Raw genomic sequence first — 17310 nt, forward strand, 5'->3', positions numbered from 1 at the left:
TATATATATTTTCTCTCAGGTTACCTATTTCGAATTCATCATCCTCAGTTAGAATTTCTGCATTTGGGATGTTTGTTGGAGGTTGGCAGACCCGAAGCTGATAGGCTATAACAGAAATACAACACAGTTGACCTTCCCAGACTTACACAGTTAACATAGTCAATAAACATAACTGAGATAATACACAAATTAACAGGATAAAAATAAACATCTAGTCATCTACTATGAAACTTTCAACAGAATCAAAATAAACATAATTTTCAGAATTAAAGAAAAATTTGAAGCTTGTATTCTTAATTTTATTAGCAAAATTCTCTTTATAGGTAATCTAATAAGCCAAAAAGTTGTTACAAATTTTCTCATGTAAGTAAATGCATCTGAAAAGCAGATTTTCGGTATTGTTTGATCATTTATTTATTTATTTACTAAAGTTATCCTCAATACATTTCTACTGCTGAGCGCTTCCTGTCCAAGCTATCTGTAATTATGACAAGTTTTAGAATCCATAATATTCTATCCAGACATAACTGATATTCAGAAACACTCTGAATGTGGAATTTCATGGGAAATAAATACCTCTGGAGAAGAGACAAATTATCTCACCTGCAGATGGAGTCAGGGAATACTGATTTTGCTTTAAAATTTGTAATTTGAAGTCTCTCTTTAAATATTTTTTTTGAGTTTTAACATGTATGCCACTGACAGGTAAAATAATTGGGTGAAACTGATTATTCAAATAATAAATAAATAATAATAATAGTAATAATAATAAAACAACAACAACAAATAAAAATATAAAGAAGCAATATAGTGGTTTTTTTTTATTATTATTTATTTGTTTTTTTTTTTTTCAGAGAACCCAGGAGGACATGGATGAAATGTCCAAACCTAACATTTCAATTGAATGTCTTCAATGTGAATGCAAATGGTACAGAAATACAACCAAAGAAATCATGATGAAAGGTAGTGAATGTAGTTTTTGATGTTTAAAAGTGTACAGTCAGGCTGGTCAATGACAGTATGTTTTCCTGGTTTTCAGTGATATCACATTTTCAGATAACATTGTTTTATAGCATCTCTCATAGCCAGGAAACATCACACATTTATGGCAGATTCAGCTTCATTTATCCATATCTTTGTTACATCCTATTCTTGGATCCTTTAGTAATCCAATGGGTCAAATTTAGGTCAATCATACCTATTTATATTTTTCCCAGTTTAACCAAAATATTTATATCTTTCGTTGCTATTGAGTCACTCATATTTGATATGCTTTTGTCCATTTTATGATGAAGAGCTGATTAAATCAGTGAGTCAGAAAGCTAACATCCTGCCTTGGGATAAACATACTTAAAAGAAAACACACCAAGCAAACATGGAACGGCTGTCATATTTGCATTCTTAAAAATCAAAAATAAAAATAAGAAATCACAAATTAAATTTTAAAAATGATTCAATAAACAATTCACATAATTTAAGTGTTTCTCATTTAAGAATATAATTCATTTTAATCCTCAAATTATCTGTTTTAAATAAATCTGGTTCCACACAGTACCTCAGTATTATTGCTGTAAATTGTAAGGAGATGACATGAAGAAGCATGGAGTCATGAATACACAGAAATTTATTTATCTTGACAACATCAATTCATAAAGTGTTTTAAGCTTCTTCATGTGCTCTTTGTGCTGCTCAGTTTGCATATATATTACACATTAGCTCCCACACTTGTGGAATGACAATGTGCATAATAAAGAGAAATAAGGACATCAAATTCTTTAGAGACTTTAAGTATGAACATTTTTCCATGTGTTTGCTCATATATTAATATATGCATATACAAGAATATATATAAATTCACTTATTCATTAAGGTAGACTGTAAGTTTGCCCTCTACAAACTACAAGATGCAATGTAAATGCTCAGATTAGGAATCAAAATTGTGAACCATATTGCCCAACCCTACTACAGTAGGATATGCTCAGTCCTCCATAAGAAAAATCAAGTGATATTGTTGTTTTTTGTTTGTTTGTTTGTTTTCATTGTGGGACATAGGCTTCTTGTTGTTGTTACTGTTGTTCGTTTGATTGATTTGGCTTGTTTACATTAAATTTCCTCTAATTCACCTGGTTCTTTTTATCTGTATGCACCTTGGACTTTATTATGTCAAAAAGAATGTCCTCTAACCCCAAATCTGTTCAGGATCCAGAAAACAGACTGTTGTCTGCCCGTGTTGCCTGGAATAGTAAATCCAACAGGCATTCACAATGCACATAAGAGTACGCTTGTAATGACAGGACTGCAAGAGACACTTGGCTACAGAAGTGAATGACTACAAAAGTGTAATTCAGTGCATTAATACTTACATCTTTAGTCATACAGTCAGTTTTTAATTCAGTGACAACTTAATGTTAAATACACAGTTCAACATCTTGATATCTCTATAAGAGTACTACCATCAAATTACTTAAATATCTAAGATAAATTGCAACTTCCCCACAAACATTTAGATTGTGTGGTATTCTAGAAGCATTGTCAGCAGTGAGAAGATGAGCACCTCGAACATGCAGGGTCTTGATTCTATATTCTTTGCTTATGTTTCCTCACAATGTATTCTGTTTTTTCTTGACTATTACTATACTTAATATATTGGTTGAGAAAATGCTCTATTTTCATTATTCATATTAGTCTTTCACATATTTGCATTACCCTAATGGTCACTCACATTAATAATAGTTACTCTTCATAGAAAAATAGTTCTATTAGTGTAGTAATCAGTACAGACAGTAAAAAGTACAGTTTGTCACGCTTACCATGATAACTAAGTACAAAGAAGCCACTGGTAGTAAAGTCACTGTGAAACTTGATCAGAATCTGATTGGAAGTGCTGTAGACTGATTCTAATGCAGTATTGCCACTAAATTGTCCAATTTGAGGAGAAGTTTGGTCTGGTCCATCCCTAAGAAAAACAGATAAATAAAACTTGTTTGCCTAAATAATTTAGTTTCTCCACAATTAAATACAAAGTAGTAATAGAAAAAATAATTCAAAACTAGTTCTAAAGACCAGAATTGTACAGAGGACAGAATTGTAATGCAAGGGCATTACATTTTAGTATTAGCTTACTTCCAGATAATAACTGTTGAACATTAAATAATAGAAATTTACATTTTGTAATTATTATATTGATAATACAATATTAACTGAAAATAATTTCAAAATAAAATTATGAATATATTTCTGTTTTGAAAATTTTGCAATGGTAATTTTGTCAAAATTCTTGAACAATGCCCCTTTCCCTTCCACTTGTAGTTTCTCAGGGAAATAATATGATTTGGAGAAGCATTTGAATTGTGAGGAAATTGTATTTTTTTCCACTGGAAACACTGCTAAAAAAAATTTCTGATCAGTTTTGTAAACAAATAATATCACTGAAGTGGCATAACCTATTTGATTATATATCCATTATGTATTGAATACTGCTTATATAAGCATATAAATCATATATAAGTAACAGCATGTGTTACTTACATACACAAATAGCATAATACATGATTTAATTTCAGAACATTATCCTAAAATTAACGTTAATTGGAATAGGATAGAAAATGTCTAAAGAAAGCATCGAAGAACATATAATGAAATAAAACAGAGGTTTTAACTTTATCATAGGATATATACAATTACATTTATTGTTAGAACTAAGCTTTTAACACAGACAGGAATATAACTGAAAGCACATGAAATCATTTGGGAGAAAGGAAGAGTCAAATGGGAGGAGTACTGGAAATGGATAATAGTGTTCTGATTTGTGTGGATGAAGTAGAGAAAGGATGTCTGTATGCATATAAAGATATAACTAGATTCAGGAAAGATTCTGAAGTCAGCCTAAGTTTGATATACAAAACAAGTGGGGAATAGTAAAATAGGATTCAAAATTATCTATTGGAATGATAGTCCAGGTACATAATTCAAATGAAATGTTGGTTAAGCAAAAGGCAAAACAATCAAATATCTGAGATACAGGATAAGACAATTTGTAGTATATATGGTGAAAAAGATAACTAGATCCTATATAAATCATCACAACAATGTACAGAGAACTATTTAGGAAAATGGGAATGAAATCCTGATTTATATCTGAATTTAAATGAAGCCAAAATAATATTTCTGTGCAACAGAAACAAAACAAATAATGAATATTCCAAATTTCCTCTCACTGTTTTGCACTATTTAGACTACCAGACTACTCTCTCTACCTTCAGATTCAATAATCCGTGAATTACTGTTTTAGGCAAGCTTCTAAAGTCTTAACTATTGTTGAAACATCTAAGGTGCTCCTGGTAACAATTTCATGATTACTACATAAGATGTTCCTCTTGGTTACAGCCTGCTACCTTTACTTTGCAACTAAGAACAATGGCGGCTTCAATATCTGAAAAGATTCATGATAGACATGGATTCAGGTATACAGAGAATGTAATTTACAGCTATAGTTAGCTCAACTCTTTGTCACAGCCAAATACAAATAAAGTCTCAACTGTTATGTACTCTTAAACAGTTTGAAAGCAGCCAACTTGGAAGACATGAAGAAAGTGTTGCTCTAGTTTCTTGTATTGGCATTAAAACATCATAATACACATGGCTACAACTGCTTATTATCACTTTTTTCTTAATTATGACTTCTTGAGATAGCATACTTCTGTTAACTTTGCTTGATCAATAAGCTGATGAGGACTACTATTATTGCTATACTATTATTTTTTGTATTCTTAACATTAAGGGCCATGCAACTTTATGTTGTGCTGTTATCTAGAGAAAATGATACGCTGAAAAACATGGATAAGTGCAAATCACTCATTTTCAGTAGACAGAACACCAGTGTCAAGAGAGAAATCACGAACATACTCACTTTAATTCATACTTTGTTGCATAGTGTTACATGAAGATTAAATAAAAAATAATAATAATATTAATTTTTAAAAAGTGTTTTCTTACCAGACAGTTATGAAATCATATATTGGCTCTGTTTGGAGAACTGTGAAATTGATGTAGATTCCATTCCCAGGTGGTACTCTTACAAGCCAAAAGCAGTCTTGAAAATTTGGATACTCATCAGGGTATCCTGGAGAGTATATGGTGCCATTCATTGCAGTTATATTTCCTCCACAGAGAGCTATAGAAAGAGTATTTGTTTCAAAAACATTAGACACTTTTTTGTATTCTTCTTAGATCATGTGAAATTCATACCTTTCACATCATGTGAAATTCATACCTCAAAATGCATTTGTTACGCTGTAACTACATTATCTAAAACACCCCTGTTTTATCTATAGCAAATAGTTTTTAGTGAGCTCCTTGCTCCTTACTTTTCACATTGTTAGTCAAATCAGAAAGAAAAATATAAGTAATTCCAAAATTATAAATATTATTTGATATGAAACCAAGGAAATATTTAGACATTGGGTTAAACCATTCCCCACACAAGTGAAAGCAATGAACATCACTGTTCCAGCTTTGTGTAAATACTAGTTACAAATTAGCAGGAAAACATATGAATTATTTTCTTTATTTTCACAAGAAGATAGCCAAACAAAATTATCAGATGAAAGAATGATGCTAAGTTGACTGAGAATATGTGGAAAAAACATATAGGGGAATTTGAAAATGAAAATTTTGTGTGCCATGGTATGAAAAACAATTTTGCACTTCCTAAGATAAATTTTGATGGACAAAATAAATCCTTTCTGAAATTCTTACTGAAGTGTTACTAATTTTAGACATCACACAGTGTAAGATTGACCATACAGTTTTTGGACTTTCCTAACTGCATTTCAGGAACACTCTTAGTCCTAACTATATGATTTTCTCCAAAGAGATTTCAGATATATGTTGAATGTGACACCATCCAAGTAACAGATGAGAAAATATGTTATAGAAACCTAGTTCTGGAAAACTGAGCAAAGCCTAAAGCTGTGTAATTTGCTTTATTTTACGTACATCCCTCCCCATCCAAAAAAAGGCATGGAATGGCAACCGAGATTCCCTAAAATATGCTTAAGAACCTCTAACCAAAGAACAGGTGTTTGGAAATGAAGATTTGCCTGTGGTGATTCCAGAGCGGTAGGCAGTCAAGCTCCACCATACCACTCTTTCACTCCCCCTCTTCAGAATATGGAGAAAACAAAATGAATAAAAGCCCATGGGTTGAGGTAAGGACAGAGAGAATACATACCAATTACCATCGTGGGAGATTGATGTAATTTATTGCCTACTGATAACAGACTAGAGCAGTGAGAACTAAAAGTCATCACCACCCTCCCTCCCTCTGCCCCCCCATCTACCTCCTCTCCCCAGGCAACACAGGGAAATGGAGAATGGGAGTTGCAGTCAGTCCATAACACTTCAATTTTGCCATTCTTTCACCCTCACTCTCTTCATCTGCTGGTTCCTCCTTCCTGAATAGACCACCATGGGTTTCTGACAAACTGCAGGTCTTCAAGAACTGCTCCCACTTGTGCCTGTACCATGGGGTTCATCCATCAGGAGCAAACTGCTCCAACATGGGTAACGCATGGGCGGCAGCTCCCCACAGATCTCCTGCTCCTGCATGGGCTCCTCTCCACGGGCTGCAGCTCTGGCCTGAGGGCTGCTCCTGCAAGGGTTCTCCACAGGCTGCAGTCTCCTCCAGGCCACATCCACCTGCTCCACCAGGGGCTCCTCCACAGGCTGCAGCATAGAAATCTGCTCCATGGGCTGCAGGGGGACAGCCAGCTCCACCACAGGCTGCAGGGGAACTTCTGCTGCATGTCTGAAATACCTCCTGCCCTCCTGCTGCACTGACTTTGGTGTCTGCAGTGGTGTTTCTCTCTACATTGTCTCACCCCTCTCTCTCAGCTGCTGTTGCACAGAGGTGCAACCAGCATCGCTCATTGTCTCAGCTTTGGCCAGTGGCAGTTTCCTTTTTGAGCTGGATGAAACTGGCTTTCATCTAACATAGGGCAGCTTCTGGACTCTTCTGGACACACTTGTTTGTTTGTGTTTAGGTGAAGCATGAGTTATGTCTTACATATATCCACTTTGATGCTATACTGTAAGGTAAGGAGACTTTCAGAATCACACCCCAACTATCCAGAGTTAACAGCTGGTATACTTAATCTTATTTGGCGTTTAGCTTCAAAGTCTCAAGGTTTTTTGAGCAGTGCTGATCAAATTGATTTTGGGGCTGGGTCTTAGCGGAGTGAAGACATGGACTGATGACTGTCAGCAACGAGATTTCTTGGAAGAGGAGAGGGAAGAGATTCCCAAATGTTGAGAGAGAGAGAGACATGTTATGAATGGTCAAAGGGGGTTAGCTGGTGCTGAGCACAGGCTTCAATAATTTTGGGGGAACAAGAATGCAAAATGAAGAGAACAAAACTGTTCAAACAGGAAGCATGTTTAGTGACAGTTGATTCAGATGTTCTGCTTCAAGAAGTCTGAGGCATTATATATTATACACTTAACCTGTGCAGCCTTACAATAAACATACTAATGCAAACACAAATTTAAAACAAACTGGTCATCTATGCTATCTGTCATATACAGAAAAGCCCACATTTATATGCTTTTGGACAGAAGTACTTTACATCAAATCAAAACAACTAGAAGATACCTAGCTACATTTTTCCTTCACTAATAACAACAACAAAAAAAACAGAGCATATAAGCATATAAAACTGTCAAAAACTTTACTAAAAATACTGCACTAAATACTTGTACAAAACAAGCAAACAAACAAACAAAAAAAACACATGTAACTTTAGAAATTTCTCTAGGAGCTACAAAAGATGCAACCTGTAACTATGCAGCACACATTAGAACCCCATTATCAATTAGGTTGATCTTTTGTCTGCATCTTCTTGTCACATTAATATGTCACATTAATGTGTCACATTACATTAAACAGAAACAGAGAACTTGCAGTCATTGCCCAGCAAGTTGATCAGAGGTGTCACAGAACAGCAATATGCTTTGGGCTGTCTTAGAATTGGTGGTTCTGGTAAGGTAATTCAAAGAAACAGAGTCACTCAGTTCAGTAGGTAATTTGTCTTGATTCTGACACACAGAAAATGCAACCAGAACTAACTAAAAGGGAAAAACTAAGCTGTTTAGCAGTTAAGACATAAACCATTACTGTTCCCTCAGGATCCATAAAAGGAAGGTTGAAACTCATTTGTGATGAATTAACTTCTTACCCTTTCAAAAGACAGGCTGTGTAGGTGTCATCTCTTTCTATATGATAAGGTTTCTCTCTCTGAATTCAGTATTAGGTAGATATTAATTTAGCTACCGTGTCTCCCAAAAATGCCTATTGCTCACTGAATCCAGAAGGATTTTTGAGTAATGAGGACTAAATTTAAATGCTTAAATTTAGGTTGATGATTTAGAATACAATGTAGAAATGCAGAAAAAAAATATTATTATTATTACTATTATTTTTCAGGCATTCCTTTTCAACATGCTCAATACTGAACATCTGATTCTTCATGCTGAGTTTTCCATTTAATACAGAGGGAAGTTAGGCCTTTAATCTGAGTAGCCCTCCTGAAATTATGAGGAATCATAAAATCATAGAATCATTAAGATTGGAAGAGACCTTCAAGATCATCTGGTCCAACCATCACTCTACTACCAAGGTCACCCACTAAACCATGTCTCTAAGTACCACATCCAACTTTTCCTTTAACACTCCCAGGGATGATGACTCCACCACCTCCCTGGGCAACCCGTTCCAATGCCTGACTACTCTGTCTGAGAAGAAATGTCTCCTAATTTCCAACCTAAACCTTCCCTGCCACAACTTGAGGCCATTCCCTCTAGTCCTATCGCTAGTTACCTGTGAGAAGACGCTGACGCCCAGCTCCCCATAACTTCCTTTCAGGTAGTTGTAGAGAGCAAAGGTCTCCTCTGAGCCTCCTCTTCTCCTGACTAAACACCCCCAGCTCCCTCAGCCGCTCCTCACAGGACTTGTGTTCCAAGCCCTTCACCAGCCTCATAGCCTTTCTCTGGACACATTGCAGGGCCTCAATGTCCTTGTTGTAGTGAGGGGCCCAAAACTGAACACAGTACTCAAGGTGCAGCCTCACCAGAGCTGAGTACATAGGAATGATCACCTCCCTGGGGTCCTGCTGGCTACACTATTTCTGATACATTGGACTTCTTGGCCGCATGGGCACATAGATGGTTCATGTTTAGGCAAGCATCAATCAGCATTCCCAGATTCTTTTCCTCTGCACAGCTTTTGAGCCACTCTCCCTAAAGCCCGTAGTGTTGCATGGGGTTGTCGTGGCCAAAGCGCACAACACGGCACTTAACCATGTTGAACCTCATCCCATTGGCCTCTGCCCGTCAACCCCTACTGTCCAGGTCCCTCTGCAGAGCCTTAGGTACAGGCTTCTTCCACCATAGCCAGGAATTAAATACACCTCTACAAAATCATCATTTACATATACATCATATACATCATATACACTCATTCTATCTCCTTAAAATTTCAGCTATGCACAAGTAACAGTTCTTTGAACCTGCTTACCTATTGCAAAGATATCAATGTAAAAAGAAAATGTAGAAGTTAAAAAGTGTAATACAAAAACAAACAAACAAACAAAAAACCACCATTCACAATAAATATATGTAGAAAGGACTTCAAAAAGCACTAACTGGAAGAAAACTGCACGTTATAAATTCTTTGACATTTCTGGACTTACAAGACAGAATAAACTTACAAGACAGAATATAAGCAGCCAAAGTTGGGAAATTCAGTTTGTAACTCCATTTTCACTTGATTTGGAGCAGAGCTTTTACATCAGCTAGTTAAAAAAGAAGCACAGGTCTCCACATTCCTGACCTACAGACTAACCAGCTGAAAACAAACTTATTTTATCAGATATTTTTTCTGAGATTTCTTACTTTCATAAAACATTTCACTTTTTCAGCATTATATTTAATAATAATAAAATCACATAGTGAATTGAATACTTCCACTGTAAAGACTACAATATAAAAATACAGGTCTCTAAAAGCTGAAACAATTTCAGTTATAAGTCCTTAGGAGGAGTTACAAATAATGAAAGGTTCTTAGGTTATTCAGGTCATACCTTCACATCTGGGGAGAGGGTGATTCCAGTTACGGCTAACACCGTGAAGACAAGTCAGGGCAGAATTTCCAATTAATGTGTAGCCAGGAAAACATTCAAATGAAATAGTTTGTCCCACAGTAAAATCTGTCCCAATAACAAAACCGTTCCGGAATGGTCGAGGGTCAGGACAGCTTTGCAGTTGATATGCTGAAATAAATAAAAAATAATGTGGCGAAAGCAAATGAAATATAAATTGTACTTACTTTAGACTTAAAAAAAAAAAAAGAAAGAAAGAAAGAAAGAAAAGCTTAAAAGCTTTTCATTAGAATAAAATTAAAAAAGCATGGACATCCAATATATCTTAAATTCCATCCGAGTGACAATTAAAATCATTGGTTTTAAACCAACAGAAGGATAGTGAAACATCACTAATCACTATTGCTGAACCACAGCAATTCTGGAAATATGCATAAAAATTTATTTACTATTCCTGACTTCAGATGGAAAATATACAACAAAAGTTTAAATGATCTTTTGCTCTTTAAACATTGAGAATATAAACAACAACAAAAACCAGCAACATACTGTACAGGTTTTTGGAATGGAGCTCCTTTGAAGGCAAAAATTAGACCAGTCACTTTATCTTTTGATTTTACTAAGTACAGGAGTAATGCACTAGAAAAGAAGAGAGTAGGAAAAAAAAAAAAATAGACTTTGTGCTTCACCACTTAGATCTCCAAAAACATAGGCCACTGACAAAAACAAAAACAAAACAAAACAAACAAACAAACAAACAAAAACTTTGATAGTGTACCTTTAAGTACACTATATTCAAAATAGATCTAATTTGCTGAAAATGAAAATTAAGAAGGTGGCAGAAGAATCTCTAAACTAAAAGTATGGAAAAAGGTAACAGGTATAGAAGACGGATGTGATACTGCAGTCACATGAAGAGCTGCTGCCTGTGGGAAGCCCCCACAGGATCAGTTCTGGAAGGATGGCATCCCATGGGAGGGACCCCACATGGAGCAGGAGCAGAGAGTGACTATGAAAAAGTGGTGGAGACAAAGCATCAGGGACTGGCCGTAGCTCCCATTCCCCATTCCCCTGCACTGCTCAGGGGGAGGAGGTGGAGGAGGATGGATGGGGGGAAGGAGTTTTTAGTTTATTATTTGTTTCTCACTGGTCTAGCTTGTTAGTAATAGGTAATAAATTTGACAAATAATCTCCCTATGCTGAGTCTGTTTTGCCTGTCACAATAATTGTTGAGTGATCTCCCTGTCCTTATCTCAACCCTTGAGCCCTTTGCATCTTATTTTCTCCTCCTTTCCCTTTAAGAAAGTGGAGTGAGAGAGAGGTTGTGGTGGAGTAAAACCACCACAGATGCCATTGGAGGAATGAGGAATGAGGCTAACAGTCAATGCACTTCTAAAAAAAAAGAGCAGAAGAAAGGTGAACAGCAGAATTGCAATAAATAGGAAATGGAAATCAGGTAGTTTATACATCGTTGATGCATACAGTATTAAGGAACAGAATGAAGGCCAAAATGAGAAGTACTGTCACATCAACATAGAAGCCTAAAGTACTAACTAGATCTGCAAGCTAGAATGCTTGAACAGACCAAGTTCTTTGATGTGAAAAGCATTGCATAGAGCAGCAAGATGCAATGTTGCCAGGTGACCACCTTCCCAACGCTGAGAAGCAGAAGCTTTCTTTCAGGTGGGAGAGTGGCACTGTTGTTTAAGAATTGTAAGTGCCTAATAGTGGAAAAATACTATCAGGAAGAAAGAGAGAAAGAAAGAGAGAGAGAAGGAAGGAGGGAATGAGGGAAGGAGGGAGGCCCTACAGAACCCTCACAGGTGGAAATAAAATTCCATAAATATAAATATAGTGCTGAATTGCTTCTACAAAACTTATACACACAAAAGGGACAGTAAACAGGAAATGTTAAGTAAGATTAGAAAAGCTGCAAATATGACAGATAGCAGTAACATTATATTCAAATATGCATGAATGAATTGGATCAATACGCCACTGTAATGACCCAAAGAATACAATTTTGAATGCAAGAAATAATTTTCCCTAGAACAAGCAGTTTGAGAGTCCACAAGAAAAGATATATTTTTAAGCTTTGAACGAACTTGGTACTCAAGCCTTAGTTTGAGCGGTATTCATGGGAGAGATGGTCCATAACAGCAGTCATAATGCAGTTTGAATATCAAATAACCAAGCATAGGGATATCCAATTTTCCAGAAAAGAAATGTCTGAAAGGAGGTAATGCAGATAAGACTCTGCTAATTGTTATTACTTTAGAAGAACTGGTAAAACATGTTCTACAATTCAAAATCAATCAAAGAAACAAACAGCAACAATGAAACAACAAGTGTAGTGGTTCAGAAGAATGCCCATATGATTCAGTAGGAAAGTTAAAGAATTTACAATAGGGAAAAGGTCTGCATTTCTGTAATGAAATTCTGCGTTTTCACAGCTTCCAGTGAGGCAAAAATGGTGTCTACCCACCGCACCTTCTGGGCTGAGACTGAAACCCAGACAGAGGGGCCACGACCCCCCTGGTAGATGCCTCTACCCAGACAGACCTCCCAAAGACTGAAAGAGCCACCCAGAACACCCGTTGCAGGGACCTCCAATATCTAGAAGTCCCCCTAGGGCCTGAAGGCAGAGTTGGGTGTCGTGGGTGCAAATTTGAATGGATAGACACACTCTCTGAGCAAGTTGCCAGGTTGAGAGAGGAGTTCAGCAGGCTGCAATGCATCCAGGAATCCAAGCAAGTGATTGATGCACGGTATCATGCAGTGGCGCGGGCTGAGCAATTAAAATCCCGCTTTAAATCCTTGCAAGGGGTTGGTGAAATAGTTTCCAACCTGAAAACAATGGAATTGATGGATTCACAAGACAAGGGTGACTGGACCCTTATCTCTGCTCAAAGCAGGATGAGGAATCTTCCTCTTGCCCCTGAAGGGCCCCTACACAATTGGGACTCAAAAAATAGGAAGAGTGTGCCAACAACAACAATGGTAATGGTCAAGACCCAGGAAAGGGCAACTGTAAAAAGGTAGACCACCATACCACTTGTCTAAGAACCAGTTCCAAAAAAAAAAAAAAAAAAAAAAAAGGCATGGAGTGTGTTGGTAATTGGAGATTCCTCTCTGAGAGGCACATTTGACGTACAGACAATCTAGAGAGAGAGGTTTGATGCCTACCTGGGGCCTGTATTTGTGACATCACAAAGAGGCTACCAAACTTGGTCAAGCCAGAGAACTATTACCCATTCCTGGTCTTTCACATAGGAAGAACTTAGGCTGCAACAAGGAGACTCAGAACCATCAAAAGGAACTTTATGTCCTTTGGAAAAGATGTTGAAGGGATCAGGAACACAAGTAGTGTTCTACTCAACCCTCTCAGTTGAAGACTGAGACCTGCAGAGGAGGCAGAATACAGATCAAGTGAATGATTGGCTGCATAGCTGGTGCCATTTTCAAGGTTTTGGGTTCTGTTTTCAGGTGCACTCTTGAGAGAGACCAGGCATGCTGACCGCTGAGAGACCATGAGATGCACCTGACCGCTGGGGAAAGAGTGTTTTGGGCAGCAATCTTTAAATTAGATTTGGTGGGGGGAGGGGATGCACCTGTAAGTGACTCAACCCCTGAACGCCAGTACTTTAAGCAGCAGGGAAGGAGTTGTGAATCATCCCATATGAATTAGGAAGGATTCCTCTAAAAAGATGGTGCAGCCCATAGCCCAATTGAAGTGCCTGTACACTAATGCACACAGCATGGGAAACAAGCAGGAGGAGTTGGAAGCCACAGTGCATTTAGAAAACTATGATCTAATTGCTATCACAGAAACATGGTGGTATGAATTACACAGCTGAAATATTGGAATGGAGGGCTACAAGAAGCATCATGCTCACAGGCTCTCATCCTCCTGGGGGATTTCAACCACCTGGATGTCTGCTGGGAAAGCTATGTGGCAGGCAGTAAGCAATCCAGGAGACTCCTGGAGTGCACTGAAGACAACTTCCTTGTCCAGGTATTAGACAGAGGAGAAGTGTTACTGGACCTGGTGCTCACCAATGCAGATGAACTCATGGAGAAGAGAAGGCTGCAGGGAGACTTCATTAAGGTGTTTTAGTACTTAAAGGGGTCTTATAAAAAAGATGCAGAAGGACTCTTTATTAGGCTAGTTAATGATAGGACAAGAGGGAATGGTCTTAAACTAAAAGAGGAAGATTTAGACTAGATATTAGGAAGAAATTCTTCATTGTATGGATAGTGAGGCACTGGCACAGGTTGCCCAGAGAAGTTGTGGATGCCTCATCCCTGGAGGTGTTCTAGGCCAGGCTGGATGGAGCCTTGGCCAACCTGATCTATTGGATGGTATCCCTGCCTATGGCATGGGGATTGGAACTAGATGATCTTTAAGGTCCCTTCCAATGTGACCCATTCTGTGATTCTTTTCACAAAGTGTAAAAACATACCAGGGCAAATTTAAATAGAAAATAAAGAGAACAACAACAACAACAAAAAAAAAGAAAGATATTTGAAAAATGTCTTCCAGAAGATAGCTGATAATATATATATTTAAAACATATATATTATATATATATTTTATATATATTTAAAAACATCACAAGCAAGAAACCAGCTGGAGAACTGATGGGCTCAATACAATATGCTTTTTTTGTTTGTACATTCTTATGCTAAAGGAAGAGAAAAGATCAACCTGTCTGTATTTTTTTTTGGGTTTTCTCAGAAGAATTTAAAGTCTCTGTAATGAATTATGAACATCAAAGATTTTCAAGATTTGAAAATAAGCCTCTTTCACACATCTTAAGCGATCTTTTCCAAGATTTGAAACATTGACTTCTTATTATAGAACTGGGAACATATATGCTATGTAAAATCTGTGAAATCAGAATGTTTCAGATTGTATATGTTTGATATAAACAATTTTCTCTTGTGTGGTTAAAAAATGAGAGAAACTTTATTGGAATTCTTTGCTCACAAATAACAGCATCTCCAAATGATTACTGTTACTAGCACTAACAGTACACACATTTAATATTACTGTCCTTCTTAGTGGTAGATTTTAGAGTTCCCTTATGGCTACAAATTATATCATATTACATATACAAGTGAAGAAAATCATACCAAACAGTTTAGGTCACAAATTGATTTTTGCTTTAATACTTATTGCAGTAGCTCAATTCCAGAATATTACATAGAGTTCAAGTCAATTTGGGTTTGTTTTTCTTGAAAGAGAAATAAGGCAATGCTATAAAGTAAAATCTCTTGAAATCATCCTTTGAAATTATTCACATCATGAAACAGATATAGTTTAAAATAAACATTTGACATTTTTTTCTGTGAACAGTGATGATCTGATTTCTTTTAAAATGCATATGCAATTATGAACTTTCAGTCTTCACCAGCTCAGCATGGCCTATTTGGGTACAAGAGGACAAGAACCTTCCAGGGAAATTACCAACTAGGAAACAAAATGGAATTGGAGATTTCTATGGTTAGCATTGCTCTAAACCAGCCTATATGGATCAAGTGCTCTAAAGCAATATTTAGAACTTTCCCTTCTCGAACCCAAGACACATAATTGAGATTCCCATATGATTATAAAGATCAAACAATAGAGATGCTTATTTTATAAGCCCATGCAATGTAAATTAATATGCCAATCAAATTAAAGCATAAAAAATTATGTCAATTATGTCTGCCTACATTTTAACTTTTTTTTTTTTTAATTCTCTGGATTGATCACAATGTGTAATGAGTTTGAAACATACAAAAATATTTTACTTCGTATTTGTCTTTTAGGAATGGCAAGACAAGAATAGTCTTCAACAACCACCTTGTTTTCATATAAGAATATGAAACTCTCACCTTGATACACAATATGAAATCCTTGTTTGTTCTGTGAATAATCACTGTGAAAGTATAAGGTAGTTTCATGAGTTGTGCTGAACAGGGATGCTGGTAGCTGAGGGCCACTTAGTCTCCCAATAACAGTGCTAGTTTCTGTAGATCCACTCCTAACTTCTAAGTAATCATGTATGGTCTCAGTTGAGAAATTCACAAATTGCAGATGAACGCCTGAAAAACATTGTCAGCAATTAAAAGCCATTGATATCAATACCAAGGGGGCAATAAAGTATGTAAATTTTACACTGATAATATCAGAAAATAATATAACCAGTGGAAATGCATGATATGCTCCCAGGGTCTCAGTGTGAAACATTCTTTCTTCTCATACATCCTGAAATGTTAAGGCAATACAAACCTTATCTAAGTCATCGATCTGTAAGTTATTTATAATTGTATGCTATTCTGGGGATGTTCAGGTATTTATTAAACACCAGAAAGAACAGTCATGGGTCACAGGCAACATGGATTTAAGAGGGGAAAGTCCTGTTTAACTACCTTAGTTTTCTTCTAGTAAAGGGATCTTTTAGTTTTCTGTGCATGAACTGGAAAACAGTGAGTGTGAAATAAATAAATAAAATAAATACAATGACTAAATGCAGTTTAGAAAAACTGTTTTTGGTGGATCTAAACTGATTTATTTCAGCTAAGGCAAAACTTGAATAGTTAAATTTCCTTCCTAGTGGAGTTGAAATTAAATAGTATGTCAACAATGTAGAGTCTAAACGGGAGTCTGGAATTGTTGGATGCGGGGTGTAAAATGGAAGCATTAATCTGGAGAATGCAAGCAAACAAAAATGATTGAAGGAAGGAGTCGGGATTGGAAAAGAAGTAGGATAGCAATAAAGTAAGGCAAGAAGTAGAAGGGAATATATCTGGGATAAAAAGACATCAGGTTTCATATGCATTTGAATGTACCACCTTATGGAATTTGAAATGGAATCAATCAATATTCCAGAATTTTATTATTTCTTCTTTATTATAGAAAATGTCTTTAAAAATCTCAGGAAAAGAATCCTATTCCCTTATAGCTCATGAATAGCTTTCTCCGTTGCTTTGATTTAGGATGATAAACCTACTACTGCTATTATTTTATTTTATTTTATTTTATTTTCAATAATTCAACAAGCAGAGATCTTCACGGGACCTGAAGATTCTAGACAACATTATGACTCAAAAAGAAACACTAGACACTATTAGGTCAAGCTCTCAAGTCAGGTAATAGCAGAATTAACGT

General features: G+C 36.3%; 1 protein-coding gene across 1 annotated transcript in view; it reads right to left on the reverse strand.

Annotated features, from left to right (window-relative positions):
• The window catches only part of CSMD3 (CUB and Sushi multiple domains 3), a 629782-nt gene that overhangs the window by 68028 nt on the left and 544444 nt on the right, over positions 1-17310 (reverse strand). Inside the window, exons 42-46 of the mRNA XM_035317227.1 lie at positions 16035-16244; positions 10137-10325; positions 4996-5173; positions 2811-2956; positions 25-105 (exon numbers count right to left, since the gene is read on the reverse strand). Of these exons, the coding sequence (XP_035173118.1) occupies positions 25-105; positions 2811-2956; positions 4996-5173; positions 10137-10325; positions 16035-16244 (804 nt within the window). The remainder of the gene's footprint in view (positions 1-24; positions 106-2810; positions 2957-4995; positions 5174-10136; positions 10326-16034; positions 16245-17310) is intronic.

The sequence above is a fragment of the Oxyura jamaicensis genome, chromosome 2, assembly GCF_011077185.1.
Source record: "Oxyura jamaicensis isolate SHBP4307 breed ruddy duck chromosome 2, BPBGC_Ojam_1.0, whole genome shotgun sequence".
Lineage (NCBI taxonomy): Eukaryota > Metazoa > Chordata > Aves > Anseriformes > Anatidae > Oxyura > Oxyura jamaicensis.